The sequence below is a fragment of the Tenrec ecaudatus genome, chromosome 11, assembly GCF_050624435.1.
Source record: "Tenrec ecaudatus isolate mTenEca1 chromosome 11, mTenEca1.hap1, whole genome shotgun sequence".
Classification (NCBI taxonomy): domain Eukaryota; kingdom Metazoa; phylum Chordata; class Mammalia; order Afrosoricida; family Tenrecidae; genus Tenrec; species Tenrec ecaudatus.
This window is the reverse complement of record NC_134540.1, coordinates 24,822,308-24,837,406: the sequence shown is the minus strand read 5'-3', so window position 1 is coordinate 24,837,406 and position 15,099 is coordinate 24,822,308. Positions and strand designations below refer to the sequence as shown.

Here is a 15,099-nt window from a genome sequence, read left to right as displayed (position 1 = left end):
TGTTTTCTTTGTCCCTGGGTTTGTTAACACCCACTTCCTTTCCTCTGCCTCCCCCTCTCCTATGTCTCCCCAGAACCATCAGCCCCGTTGTTTTCTCCTCTGGATTGTTTACCCCGCCTATCTTGTCTAGATGGACCTGCAGAGACAATAATATGCACAAAAACAAGACAGAGCAGAACAAAGCAACAAAAGAAAATTAAACAACAGTAAATGACAAAAAAAGAAAAGCCTATAAATAGTTCATGGTCTGTTTGTTGACCTTTAAGAGTATTTTCCTGTAGAGTTTGATGGGGTGCCACGCCCTGGCCCCACAGCCTATTTTTTGGAATTCCCTGGGGACTTCATTGCTCTGCTCCCCTTGCTGTTCTGTTGCATGTCCCCAGCGTCTCGCCTTGATGTGATGTGGTCAGATTGGGCACAATTCTTGCACTGTGTCTCCAGTGTTGTTCCCAGCAGTGCTATGGGTCAGTGAGGGACATTGTGTCTCATGGTGGGACAGGCCATATGGTCCTCTCTGTGCATTGGCTGCTCTGAGCAGCGATATTATCCTCAGGGCTTGGTGGGCCAGGATGTGCTCCACTCTCTCATCCTCCCCCTTCATTTGCTCCTGTGTGCTCTGATCAGACATGTCCCTCTCCCTGAGCTGCAGCTTCGGTGCTGTCCTCTGGGGTGAAGCTTCTGGGGGTTAGGGGGTTTGCCCACGTAGTTGGGATTGTGGCTGGCCACCCTGAAAACTCCTTCTGAGAGTGGAAAGCCCCATGGAGCGCATGGTGCCCTGCAAGTGACCACTGCACCACCACCGGAGTTCAAAATGTCCATGGAAAGATGACATAAACAGATGATGTGATTTTTCTATGAATTTTTGGATATCACCTCCAAAGTGCATGTGCTTCCAAGCACGTGCCCCTCTCATCTGCTCTGAAGGCAGAAGGCTCCCCAACCTCTGTCTGGCAGGAGGCCCTGAGATGGTTCTATCAGGGTAAGCCAGTCCCTGACAATATCATGGGCTCCTAGGCACGCCTCCTGGTTGGCCATGATCTCCACCGCCAGGTCCGCGCAAAGCGCAGGCAGAGAAGGGGCAGGAGACCAAGGATGGTATGCTCTTTTCAAGCTTTTTGTCATTGGTTCTAAGTAATAGAAGAGCTTTTTAATATACATTAAGTTTAAATATAACCCAGATATTGTGAGAGCTATAGCACAGAACTGTTATTTAATTAAAATCACAAATACAGTATAACAAAACACCTGTTTTTTTAAGATAAGGAGAAATAGAAGGAAAAAAACGAACTCCTTTCCGTTGCCACTCTGATAAAGTGTTTCCAAAGGAAATATGAAGTTTTAAACTTACTAGACAAAAAGTATGTTACCGTTTTGACATAGAAAGCAGAGAACCCCATTATACATAATTGAAACTTCAAAGGAAATTGAGGTAGGCAGAATGTAATTACCCAAATTAGAATTTGGACAGCAAACACATTTATACTGTAGGTCCAATAAGCCAGGGTCATGACTGTTTAAACATTCTATACCTCTCCTAGGATATTACGATAACTCAATAAATGTGGAATAATAAAAGAGCTAGCATTCACGACCTTTTGTAAAATGAGTGGAACCATTGCTGGAACCATAAAATCCAGTGTGTGTGTGTGTGTGTGTGTTCACGTGCATGTCCGCACACGCACACCTGTGCATTCAAAATTATTATGTACAGAATTCAGCAAGGTTTTTAATATATCCTTATTTTACCTTATTTATAGGTGTACATATTTGCAGGCCAAATATATGATACTATATATCTATAGAAATTTACATATATAATACTTATATATACATGTATGTGTATGTGTGTAAGGTTTCAGTGAAAAAAGTTCGATATATTTTTAATGAAGCCTTCCTACTGTAGAAGTATTCTAACTCTATTAGACCCACTTCTTAATGAGTTGAAACTAGAAAGAAGGAATTTCATTTTCTTGAATATTTTGCTGTCATCAACTATTGCTCAACTATATTTTCATGGTACATTGCAGAGAACGAGACCATAGTTACCCAGAAACCACCTTCAATTACACCCCATTCTGCTCCCAAACTCCTCAATTTAAAACTAAGGTTTTCCTTTCTTTCCCTTGAGTCGCCTTCCTTCCCTGCCTCCCTCCCGTTGCCCCCTCTGACCCGTCTCTGCACCCACCCCCACCCCATTTAGGCCTTTGAGGGGATGTGGGTTCCATTCCTCGTCTTGGGGTGGGAGTTTGAACGTTGTCTTGGTTGTACTCTCAACGTAACAGTAGAGCTTTGGCAGCCACCTCCAGTGAACAAGCCAACATGTCAACCCACTCTTCAGGTAAAATGTGTGCTGGTCTTCACTGAGGAAACCAGAAAGGCTTCTCTGTTGTGATGAAATCCCACTGGCTTAGTTGAAGTGGTTTTAGTCAGTGACAGATATATGCCCACAGGCAGACATTCTTAAATAAATGCTTGGCTTTTTTTCTTTGCTTCATGGAGATGTGTCCATGAGAAATTAACTCTTCAGAGTGAAAATTCAGAAATGTTGGGGGACAGTTTCTGATGGCCTTACATTTACCAAGAGAGAAAAGGCCACTCAAACTCGGGTCACCGAGAGAAGGGGGAGCAAGAGTGCTATTTACTTGACAGCATATTCAACTATATGACCATAATTAAGACCAGGTTGGATTGAGGATTTATTTCCATTACAGTGTTATAAAACTTTAATGTAGAATACAGTTCTAGAGACTAATTACATCAGTATTAAAGCGCCATAGTAATACATGAGGAGATGTTACATTAGAGACCTTCGGCTAAGTCCTTGGAGAGGTAGATGCAATGAACTGCATTGCCAGCTGCTGGTGAGCAGGAGGGCGGTTTCCTGTGACGAGTGTACCCCCAAACTCCCTGAGTACGGAGTGGTAGGATGGAGCATAGTACATAAATAAACCAGTGGACAATAGCAAGACCACGATCCCATCTACAACTGTCGCTCCTCTAAAATTGGAGATGTGGATGACCAAAATCCCCATCTGCGACCCACATGATCACTTCATGTGTGGGCAAAAACAAAGCAAAACAAAATCTAAAAAAATGCTTTCTTCTGTCCCAAACACTCTATGATCTTGGCTCCACAGTCCATGTTATTGTTAACTGTGAGTATTTTTGATTCATAATGGACTGGATGTAAAATATACATCCTGAAGACTACATAGGAAATCTGTAGAAAGTTTTGTATGGCTTTTTGAAGTCTATTCTTTGAAGAAAGTCTATTAACTGAAACAAACTTCTTTATGAGAGAAAGGACTTTTTTTATTCCTTTATATTAGACATATTTCAAATGACTAAACATTTCATTTCCTTAGTGGAAGGCCAGCAGTTTAAAAATAACTAAATATTTATTACAACTGGTGTGCCGTCATTCAGTAAGCCAGACAAACTTAAAACAGTTTGATTCATCACATTAATCGGCAACATTTAAGGGAACATTTAAGCAGAATGATTTTAAAATTTTGTCTGCCATTTTTCATCTCGGTTTTTATATTGGTTGAGTCTACATATTTGAGGAGTTCTAAACCAATTGGCCAGGTGTAGCAACCTGGAAATCTAACTTGGGCTGCAGAAGGAGGGAAGTTCAACCCATTGTTTTAGACAATCTCTCAAAGAGAGTGGGATGGAATAGAATGAAGTTTGAAGAGCTGGGTCTTCCACGGAGTCTTCCGTGTACCCTATCTTTCCAGATGGAACAAAGTCCTACCTGTATGTTCGTCAGAAGGGTCTCTATGGAAGACAGTCCATCGGGAAACAGGAAAGGAGATGGAAAACCTGGAGGCAGTGGTTGTCCATGACCAGTTAGAGAAAGTTTGTCAAGGCTGTCTCTCGCGGTTGGTGTGGAAAGCGGGGTCTCATCTGTATGTGATTGAAACAAACATATAGAACGAGTTACGCTTGTCTGTTTTTATTAGACCTCAGCAATGGCTTCCCTAGTGGTTTCCAGAACATTTATTGCAAATTGGTTCCTGCTATCAGGAGAAAATGCTTTCTGCTGAATTTTCTTTAATGAAAAAGCTGTGGAGATACAACAAGATAACATTAATGAGTAACTTTATAAGCCTTTTAAACGCAGGCGCTAATGAGACCGAGTTTACAGTGCCGTAGAATCTTTTTAAAACAAATATTATCTCATATATACTTGTGATAATATATCCAGGCTGCCTTTATAGGCACCTTCCCAATTATCTCATTTCTGTTTGTTCTGTTTAGATTGACAGCGGAATATTTCTAGAACTTGATATAGGAAAAATCCTCTGTTTATTAGTACTTTTTTTTTTCTTAATGAACTCTCCCATTTGATAAGTGATTTCTCCACATACTGTCTTAAGGAATCTACAAGAGAATGTACAATTAAAATCTTTCATTACATGTCTAAAAAGAAAAACTAGAATCTAAATATACCCTTCCTCAACTATAATTGAATTGTTCAATATCATTAGAGCTAAAGATCTAATTCATTTGAACTTGAATGCCTTTTAATAGTAGCCTTTTACCTTCATATTGAAAAGTGATAGCTTTTATCCAAGGAAAAGAGGTTTAGCAAAAGGTAATAGAATATAGTGCCCATATAACACAATTTAGACAATCAAATATAAAGCCTTGTAATACATATTAGCCTCTCCTTCATTTATTGACTATTATTCCAAATTTTAAGCAACTTCGAGTAATACACCAAATGCACATTCTTCTTTCTCTCCCAGTGAAACATTTTCATTCAGTTATTATTTAAACAAATATTTACAGTTTCATTAAGACAGACGTATGTTATGGCTGATTTTGGGTTACTATAATCACAAAGAAAATTTTATTCATAGCAGGCTTCTCAGTTTTATAAATATTTTCCTTTTTCACCCCAGGAAAATTAATCAGAGCAGTACATTTGCACAGTGCTGATAGTATCTCCCAATTTTGCAAGAGACTAAAAACTTCAGCACACCTGCCTTCTATGCTTATAATTTGATTCCACTGTTCTCCACGATCATTCCTTTATTTTTCATTACACCTCCTAACCACACAACACGCTTTCCAATTACTTCTCTCTGGGGCAGAAATATTATGGGAGCTGCCACACTTTCCTGTCTCTAACTAATGTCAGAACAAGTTAAATTCATCTCTCTCACCTCTCCACATTTCTAGTTAATGAACCAAAGGGGAAGACAGGATGGGGAGGGGAGGCAGGAACACAGGCCTTCTGTGAACCGCCCTCCCTTCTCTCCATGCTGCCTCTGTTGGGTCCCCTTCCACTCCCGCCCCCGGCAGCCCTCTGACAGATGCGCCAAGGCAGCAGACACTGGATGAAGAAACCAGGAAACCAGAGAAGTCAGACTCATCATGGGTTTTTTGCTGTTGTTTTTGTTTCATTTGTAGCACATTTGTCACCGGAGTTAAAATGACATGGCAGTGTGGAGGGAGACGGCTTCGGCCTGGCTAATGGGAGCAAAGCAATCTTGGACACCGCTTGCCTAGCAGCCATAAATTACTTCCCTAGACCAAGGCTGCTGGTGTTTTCTCATAATAGCTCCAAAAAGGCACTTATTAAACATCTTTGTGCACGTGAAATTGTTTAAGGATGGAGGGCAACATTTTTCGATCAGCATCACGTTAGCTGTCACATGCTAAAGAAAAGGTGGCTTAATAGATCACGGGAATACTAATTCCTTGTCTTTTCAAGAACACCACAGGACCAGATGACCACCTGAGGCTACTTTTAGCTTTAGAACCCTTAACTCCACACTCTTTAAAAACTGCTGGTGAGAAAAACAATCATATATGTGCATACACACACATGTATATTTTGAATGTTTCACCAACCTCTTTTTGATTCAAATCGAACACATTTATACTGGAATATATTTGGTTATTGCGTGAAACATTTAATCAGTCATGATGCATGAAATTATGGAAGCAACGTTTACTTAACCCAGAGAATGTGCCAGACACAGTGTATAGAAAGCTGAAAAACATGCTTTTCCAAGTCTCAAGAAGACCCCTCCACGAGAGTATCGGATCCAGATGGTGAGACGGGAAAGTCCTTGAGTGAGTCAGCAGGTTTTGCCTTCCGTCCTTATGCGCCGGGCGCTGTTGGCTGCCACTGAGTTAGCAATAGTTTGTGGCAACCTGATATCGAAAACCAAGAGATGCTATAGCATACGGCCTAGTCCTGCACCGTCGGTGTGACCGCTGCTATGTTAGACTACCCCAGTATTTCAAGGGGAAGACGGAAACCATTCTGTGTCTGTGTGTCTGTGGGGGGTGCTCACATGTGCAGGGGCACACGATTGCGTGCCTTTCTGCTGAAATGGCGTCAATAGTAGACCCATCTCGATTCTCAAGACACCAGCTACGTGTGACTACAACACTACTTAGCATAAATTCGTCTGATTAAATTATTCACTTTTTATCTTGCACAGTAGAGAAGCACTGTAAAGGCCGCTTTCATTTACCAAGTTAAATTCATGTTTCTCATCTTTCCACATGTCTAGTTAATGGAACTATCCAATTTAGGGCAGAATGACTGCCTCATAGTGTGATTTGAGTATTTAAAATCTCACTCTCTCTGTGTGTATATATGTGATATAGATTACATCTAATTAATATATATTTGAAAAGCAGAAAAATCAAACAAGTAATACCAAAAATGACCCTTTGGGCCCCAAGGCTAAGAGTTGTCATCTTGTGGCAATTACATGATAAGGAGTCTCCTTCAGTTATTTTGGTCAAGATTCTAAAATTGAGAGCAAAGGTATTCCCTTTGTCGTAGGAGTGACCTTCCCTCACTTAAATGCTGTAGGACACTTCAAACAACAATTCCAGAAAGCCATGAGGACTGTTTTGATATCACAAGATCTCCCCTACCTTCAAATAGCGAGTGATCCTGAAGCATAAATCCACACAATGTATCCTCAAGCGATATATCTCTGTGCATTTTGTTTATAAAGTTTAGCCTTGCAAAGAAGTTTGTCCCTCGGATCTTACAAAAGGACTTTAAAAAGTTCAGGGGAAGATGGAATTCCAAGATAGTAGGATTTTTCCATGAGTCTTTCGAGAACTCCATCGTATGATCTTTGGAGTAGTACAGTTATTTGAAAATGTAATCAGTTTTTTGTTTGGTTTGTTTTCTATGTTTGTTTTTTAATAATTTCAAAGTGTGGCTAAGCTGCACAAAATGTACAAAGAATTCCTACCTGCTTTCTGCCATGGCTTCAAAAATGATATGCCCACCTCAGCCCTAGGAATCAGTTCATGAGGCCTGCTGGGAGAATGGGCTCACAGATTTCATTTGTGTCGGACCTTGAGATGGGGAGCCCGTCTTATTTCTTTGAGTGGCTCCCCAACTCAGTGACATGCACCCTTGTCTTGGAAAGGCAGGAGATTTGAAAGAGGCAAGTGAAAACAGCATGGAGAGGAGGAAATGACATTGTGAAAACAGGGATAAAGAGAGTTTGGAGCCATCAGACAAGGCATGCCAACATCTGCCAGAAGCTCGAAGAGGCAGGGAGGAATTCTGTCCCATTGTTCCCAAAGGGAAGACAGTCCTGCTGATGGGCCTGTTTTGAATTGCTGGTCTTTGGAACTTTTTGTTATTTTATTGATTTATCCATCAAGATTTTTGTAAAACTCAATCCCTTTGGAATATATGATTTCCTAAAAGTGAAAGAGCATTTTGTATTGGCATATATAGTGTAATAAGACATCAGATGTCTTTCTCTCTCTCACACACACAAACACGCACACACACATACTCACACACATTAACTTGAAAGAGAATATTTCATTCCAACCCAAAGGGACTAGTTATGAAAATAACAATTGAGTTACATTTTATTAAAACAGGAAAGAAAACATTTTAAAAGTAGAGGCTAATTATTTTTTAAAGAACATTGTTCCTTAGGATATCCTGCTAAATTGTTATGTGTGATAAGATTGGAAGGAAAGAAAAAAAATGTCTTACAGAAGCATCTCTCTTCTAATTATTGATAAATGACTTAAAATCCAAGTTATATCATGAAAAGTGGTAAGAAGATTAAAATATTGCTTCCTACTTTATTTAGTTTGAAAATTTAAAAATATTTTCTTCTACTCTAAGTTATGCCATCGCATTTTAGTAGCATGACTTTTCATGTATCTATTTCAATTTAAATAATATATCCAGGGGAAATATTTTTCAAAAAAATCATAATGCTATAACTTTCATCCCAGAATAAGAATTATTTTATGAATTCAATTTCAAGCTCACTTTCAAACCCTGAATCTAAAATTGTCCAGGAAACTTAAATAAAGTGTCACCATAGTACTCTTTCTCACTGGTAGGTGCTTTCAATTTGGTGATGACTCAGAGAGACCCTGTGTAAACTACAATGAATCACAGCATCGTCCTGCATTCTCATACCAATGGTTATGGATTATCATACCAATGGTTATGGATTAGCCCATTGTAGCCAGCTCCTTGAGAGCCTTCCTCTTTTTACTGACCCTCTAGTCTACCTAGCATGATGTACTGTTCCAGGGAAAGGCCCGTCCTGATAACATGCCCAAAGTTCCAATTCGTCATCCTGGCTTCTACGTAGCAGCCCCAAACAGATGTACAAGTCCCCAAACAGATGTGTTTGCTCTTTGGCAGTCCCCGGCACTTTCAATATTATTCACCAATACCATAATTTAAATGCTTCAAAACTTCTGTGGTCTTCTTTATCTATTATCCAACTTTCACATGCAAATGAGATGACTGAAACTATGGTGGCTGTATGTATGATACATGTGCTATATATTACACTCTAAGGAGCCTTGTTAGCATTATAGGTAGATATTGGGCCCAACTGCAAGGTTGATGGTCCAAGCCCACTACCTACAGCAGGAAAAATAGAAGCTGCCCCCTCCCCTAAACATTCATAGTTTCAGAAACTCTATGTAGACTCAGTAGGGACCCTCGTGGTGTGGTGGGTCACACTTTGGTCTGCTGACCACAAAGCTAACAGCTGGGCAACCCAGCCATCGTGCTAGAGCTGAGCCTTTCTACACCCATCAAGAGGTACTCCCAACAAGTTCCAAAGAGTCTTGCGATGAGTCAAAATCAACTTGATGGCAATCCATTTGGTTTTTGGCAATAGGTTTGATTTTAGATTATACATTATTATGTCTATAATACAGCTTTGGTAAAATAGAAAGCCAACTAGGCTTGTTTCAGAAGTATGAGTTCAAATCCTGAAACAACTAAGTACTAACAAATACCAGAACTCAAGAAAACCAAAAACACAAAATAGTCTTATAGTCTGAGACTTAGTTATCTCTTAAAAAGGTAACTACACAGGCAAAGGATTATAGTTTAAATCCAAGTGGATCACAGATGTATAAGTGCTTTGTAAAACACAAAATTCTAACAAGTAAGAATCTCTTGTGGCCTTGCCTAGTAAGCACTGGCTAACTAACCCAAGTTCAGTGGCCAAGCCAACCCACTGCTAGATAAGGCAATTTTTTTTTGTAAAAAAAAAAAAAAAAAAAACAGTCTCAAAATCCCTAGATAAGGTTACTATGAGTCAGAATCAGTAGGGTGTGTCTCATACAAACAATACATATGAAAGTATAATTAATAAATAATTAAAGTTGCTGCAAATTTTCTTTTCACCAGGTTTCAATGTATAATGGAGAGAATTATTGCTTTGAACAATAAAGTTGTGGTTACTACTGTCTTTCTAACGGGGCTTGTGATGATAAACTATATAATGCGCACACAGAGGTAGGCTTCAAATAGTTCATGGGAAAATGGAATTAAAAGATAATGGAATTTTTTCCATGAACTTTTGGACCCCCCTTGTATATAAATTGCTCTATTCAACTGTCCATTAAATAGTTATAATTATCTATGATGAAAATCACTTGAGACCTATCAAAAAGTGGCACAGTTGTCTTTCAGTGACTATTCAGGCAGCTTAATCAAGAGGGAATGGGTACAAGGAATAGTCATGGGCTGTGAAGGCCATAAAAACACATCACAAGGTCCTTGGTGAATATGTGGACACAGAAGCACTCTAGATGTTTAATCTGAGTGAGTGAAAAATTGTGAAGGAGATCTTCGTAGGTGTGAGAGGCTGAAGGTATGCAAAAAAGGCATCTTGATCCTAGCACTGCCTAATGTAAGTCACAAAATATTGACACCACTGGACAGAGATCAGCAAGGGCCACCGTTCAAATCCACCAAGTATTCTTCAGGAGAAAGACTTGGATTTCTTCTCTTGTAAACAGGTCCTTTCTTGGAAAACTGCAGGGCAGCTCCACCCTGTCCTTTAGGGCTGCCAAGTCAACATGGACATGATGGCAATGAGATTGGGTTTTGGACTTTCTCAACGCAATGCATACAGTATGTATTGCACACCTCTTAGCTCCATCACTGCCATTTACATCAGCGACGCTTGATCTTTGAAGATTTCTCCTAGTGAAAGTTATGAACCACCCCTTAGAAATATAATTAGCCTCAGCTCCCTGAGTCAGTTTTGATGAAAGCTGTAACTGAGGCAAAGCTGGGCACAAGTCTATAGAAGTAAGAAAGAATGAGTCTCTGCCTGCTCTGACGGGACACCACGTCCACGAGAGCAAAACGAAGCACATCTTCTATGGGAACACCACTCAATAGGTTTCACAGACATGAGCTTGGATTAGGTGAACGCTGTAGGAGGAAGACTTTTTTTTCACAAGTAATGGTCATCTCCATAAGGTTGTGTGTCAGACGAAAAAGTGATTTAAATGGCATACCTGGTAATTCAGAAATCAGATGAGAGTATATTTGGATTGCGTGAACTGAGGGGAAACTGGAAGACAACAAAATATTCATGTCCACGTGCACTTGAAATGGGCATTGCACGGTAGGACAGACTGACATAGGGAGAAGCCAGGTATCATGGGAGTGGGCTCGTAGGACAGACTGACACAGGGTGAAGCCAGGTATCATAGGAGTGAGCTAGGCAAGGAGACCAACTCACAGAAGCCAGGGATCTGAAGCCCCTTGCAGAATCGGGGTTCTTAAGAGGAACGTCCATTCCAATCATTATTCTGAAAATAGTCCCCCTCAGACTCTTCTGCGTCGGTTATTTTAGGAATGCACGCTTGCACTGCACGGAGGTTCGCCACACGTTAATGTCTGCATACTCGGCTTTGACAGAAACCTTGGTCCTATCGTGGCAGCGGAGTGATGGGAGTCACACACTCGGGTAGCTGTGGGTAGATTTCCCTCTCTCAGTGAATGTGGAGTTTCTTGTTAAAAATGGAAGGAGTGTCGCACATCAAAGGCATACAGATTCACCCACATGCCCACTGGTTGGCCTCTCAGACATGCCGAGTTGTTTTCATGGCCATTGGTTTCCTAAAGCCCCGAGTGTTTACGAAAGAGCTGGACTAGCTTATGCTGAAAAAAATCCACTCAATTGACCTTTTGTCTTCGTGCACGATCCTGTAGGTTTAACCTCATTGCTGATCCTGCGATCAGCATCCGAAACTGGGAAAGCATTTATTGAGAGCTACAAACCAGACGCGGTACTGTTTCCTAGGTTAATGTTTGCCATATCTGCACAGTAGGGCCATTAAGGGTTCTAAGCACACAACGGAAACAATCACCACATTTGTTTTTAGATGACTGACTCAGGACATGTACACCGGGCTTTATATAGAAACTGTTTTTGTTTTATTATGGGACTGTTTGCCTGTTCGTGATAACATCATTAAAAATAAATGAAAGGGGGCTGGTAAAATGCTTCCCCAAAGCAGAAACCTAATTAAAGGTGATATGTCTGCTAGCAGCCTCCCCTCCCCGGCCCACCACATGCACCCCTCACACAGGATTCAGAAATAGAACAAGATTAGTCCTTTCTCACTTTATAAGGCCCAGAGAAGACTTCACAGGAAAACATCACTTCTGATCTGATTTTCTATTTCTATGTACTTTAATAATCTACTTTACAGTCTGGGCTTGCTCCTAGAACGTGAACTAGCTATGTTCCCACAGATAGATTCTTCATCATGTCAGAACGCATGCAAAGAAAACTGATGATTCAGCTCAAGCAAAAACTGCCCTCTCCGTTGAAAGCAAAGTTGATACATTGTAGGATGTGCCAGCCTCGTGGCTGAACTGATGCACACTCAAACACTCCACAGCTCAAAACGACCCCCCTGGAAAGCCGGAGTTAAAGGGGAAAAGTAAATAAGTAAATCCGTGCTTTATAATTCCAGGGGGGTGACGGGGAGAAAGTAGACCTTTTCATTTTAAGGGGTGGAGTTACTCTCATTTCATGGATGGTGGAAAAAGCAGGAAACTGCATTCCCTTGATAACTTGTCCTTATTGTGCTGTGACCTTGGCTAATTTACTTCAATTTACATCTGCCAAAAGTGAGTTTCTCAAACGTGCTTTCAGAACTTGCTGGGGGAGGAGGAGAGAAGTTGTCACATAAATCCAAAGCCTTTTCAAAATTAGTCTGACTTCAGAAGTAAAGAGAGAACGAAGGAGGAAACCCCAGTTCCCTGCAAGTGCCAGATTTGAGAGCTTTGCCGCTTACACCGGTCCGCACAGTTCTATTTCCTTGGTGAATCTCCCGACTGGAGATATGAGTGCAATGACCCTACCCCAATCCATCCACGATGGGTCTCCTGAAAAGTAACGGATCCAAGGCACTGAGTCTTGATTTAAACTGTGATGAGCACTTGACTGTGAGACTGCACATATCAGGGATCTAGAAAAAGGATGAGTGGCTTTTGGAAGGCACTTGGTTTTAAATTCCTCATTTGATAGAGTCTACAAGCCAATGAATGATTTAGAGACAAATGGACAAACCCATATCGGACCATTCTCTCTCTTTTTTTTTTAAGTTTTTTTTTTCTTCCTTTTCCTTCACTGTGACACTTTGGGAGAAATGTTGGGCAAGGGAATGCATTTGATACCTGAAGGATATGCAGTGAGAAAGATATGAGTTTATCGTGCTATGGGTCAACAATTAGGCTTTAAGCGCTACAATCATAGAAACTCACAGAGGCAGTTCCACCCTTACAGGGTCAATATTCGTCGGCATCAAGTCCATGGCAGTGAGTTCTCTTCATATGTGAATAGTAAATCCACTTAGTTGGATAATGAGAATGGGATTATGATTTCTTATAAATCTTGGCATGTCTAAGAGATACACACTGGAAGTCAAATACCATCTATACTCATGTTTAAGCTGAGTTTTTCAGCACATTTTTTCATGTAGTTTTTGTGATAAAATTGGTGCCTCGGTTGAGTGTCAGGTCGGCATATACTCGAGTATAGGTGGTAAGCCACATGTGAGCACTTAAAGACAATATTTACAGATTAAATGACAGATGTTTGGTATTCTCAGGGGGTAGGGTGGAGGAGGAAAATCGGGGGGGAAAGCATATGAAACAAGATGATCACTGCAAATGGTGAATGATGGATATATTGGGGTTCATTATCCCCTTCTAATTTTATGCTGGTTTGAAATTTTCTATAATAAAAAGTTAACATACAAGTAATTCTACTCCGTAAAGATTCTATTATCTCGTTCTTTCAGAGAGTCAGAGGCATTGTTAGGGGGATGATCACCATTATCATGGAAATAGCTAGCACATGCCGTGTGCTTGCTACCGAGCAAAACACGGCTCTACGCACGTCACATGCATTACCTCATTGAATTGTCACGACGGTTTGTCGGGCTGCTAGTAGATCACTCATTTTACACGCCAGGAGAGCAAAGAGCCAAGTAGTTCACGAGCCTGCCAAGTTCACTGGGAAAGTTACGAAGAGCATCTAGACCAGAACCCAAGTAACCTTGCTTCACAGCACGTGGGTCTTTAAGTTAATGCAGGGAAAAATACAAATGGATTATGACGTTTTTAAATGTCCGGAACGTGTACAGAGAGTACAAGGCACATGTCCAGGTGTCCTCAGGCTAAAATTTTCAGACCTGTGCACCAAACCATAGTTAAGAACTAACCCCTGTAATGTTTCTTCTGTGACAAACTCAAGGTTAAACACAATGGTATATAATAACAAATGGACACTACTTTGTGACACATATAAAATCATTATGATTTGTATTATTAATTTCTGATTTCTGCCTGGAAAGATGTACTATAGATGCTACACTAACAGACATTTGACAAACTGAGGTGAGCGATGCACTGTATCTAACTGATGTACAAATTTGACTTCATGAAAGACTTAGGAACAGAACTTAGAGTAGAGATGCTGTTTAGACTCCAAAATCTTCTATTTTTTCATCCGAGTAGAAAGAAAACTTAAGAGGATTCTGACACATATTCCAACCACCCAGAAGCCCTTCTGGGACAGTATTTTACAAGTTAGGCTGCTAACTGCCAGGTCAGCGGTTCGAATGAACCCACAGCTCTGAGGAAGGAAGGTGACCCTTTCTATTTCCGTAAAGCCTCAGACACTCACAGGCGCACTTGTACTCTGTCCTATAGAGCCACTAGTAGAATCAATTCAGTGGCAGTGAGTGTATTGTTTTCGTGCCTCTTTTTCCTCCAGTATTGGAATTACTATGTAAAATGCAGCCAAATGATTTCCAAAGCAACCAGTTTCCTCCCAAATTGACTACTTGCACAAGCACATTCATGATCACTCATTTTTTTCCAACAAAGGGATCTACCCCAAGAATGAAACCGCATGATTTCCCCATGTTAGAAAAACCCTACTCAAAACCACGATAAAGATCTAATATCAACTGGAACTGAAAGTGCCCCTACAGGCATTTCCCTGCAAATGCTCCTAGATCTTTGCTCTCAGGAGCCTTGCTGGTGCCCTGTAAAGCGTGTGGCTGTTCCCCAAAGGGTCAGCGGTTCGAACCCACCAGCCGCTACCCAGGAGCAAGACATGGCCTTGAAAAGTTGACAGCCTTGAAAACCCCATCGGATCACAGACTCTGCCCCCAAAGGGTTCTATGTGTTGGTACTGACTCCATAACAATGCTTGATTTCATTTTGTTCCTGAAATAAAATTGTTAATCACCAAGGGAGCCCTGGTGGAGAGTGGGTTATGTGCTGGGCTT

The 15,099-nt window shown here is 40.8% G+C and overlaps 1 protein-coding gene across 1 annotated transcript in view; it reads right to left on the bottom strand.

Moving 5' to 3' along the window:
* Positions 1–15,099, bottom strand: part of DACH1 (dachshund family transcription factor 1) — a 416,939-nt gene that overhangs the window by 13,980 nt on the left and 387,860 nt on the right. The window contains exon 8 of the mRNA XM_075563567.1: positions 3,758–3,909. Coding sequence (XP_075419682.1) covers positions 3,758–3,909 — 152 coding nt within the window. The remainder of the gene's footprint in view (positions 1–3,757; positions 3,910–15,099) is intronic.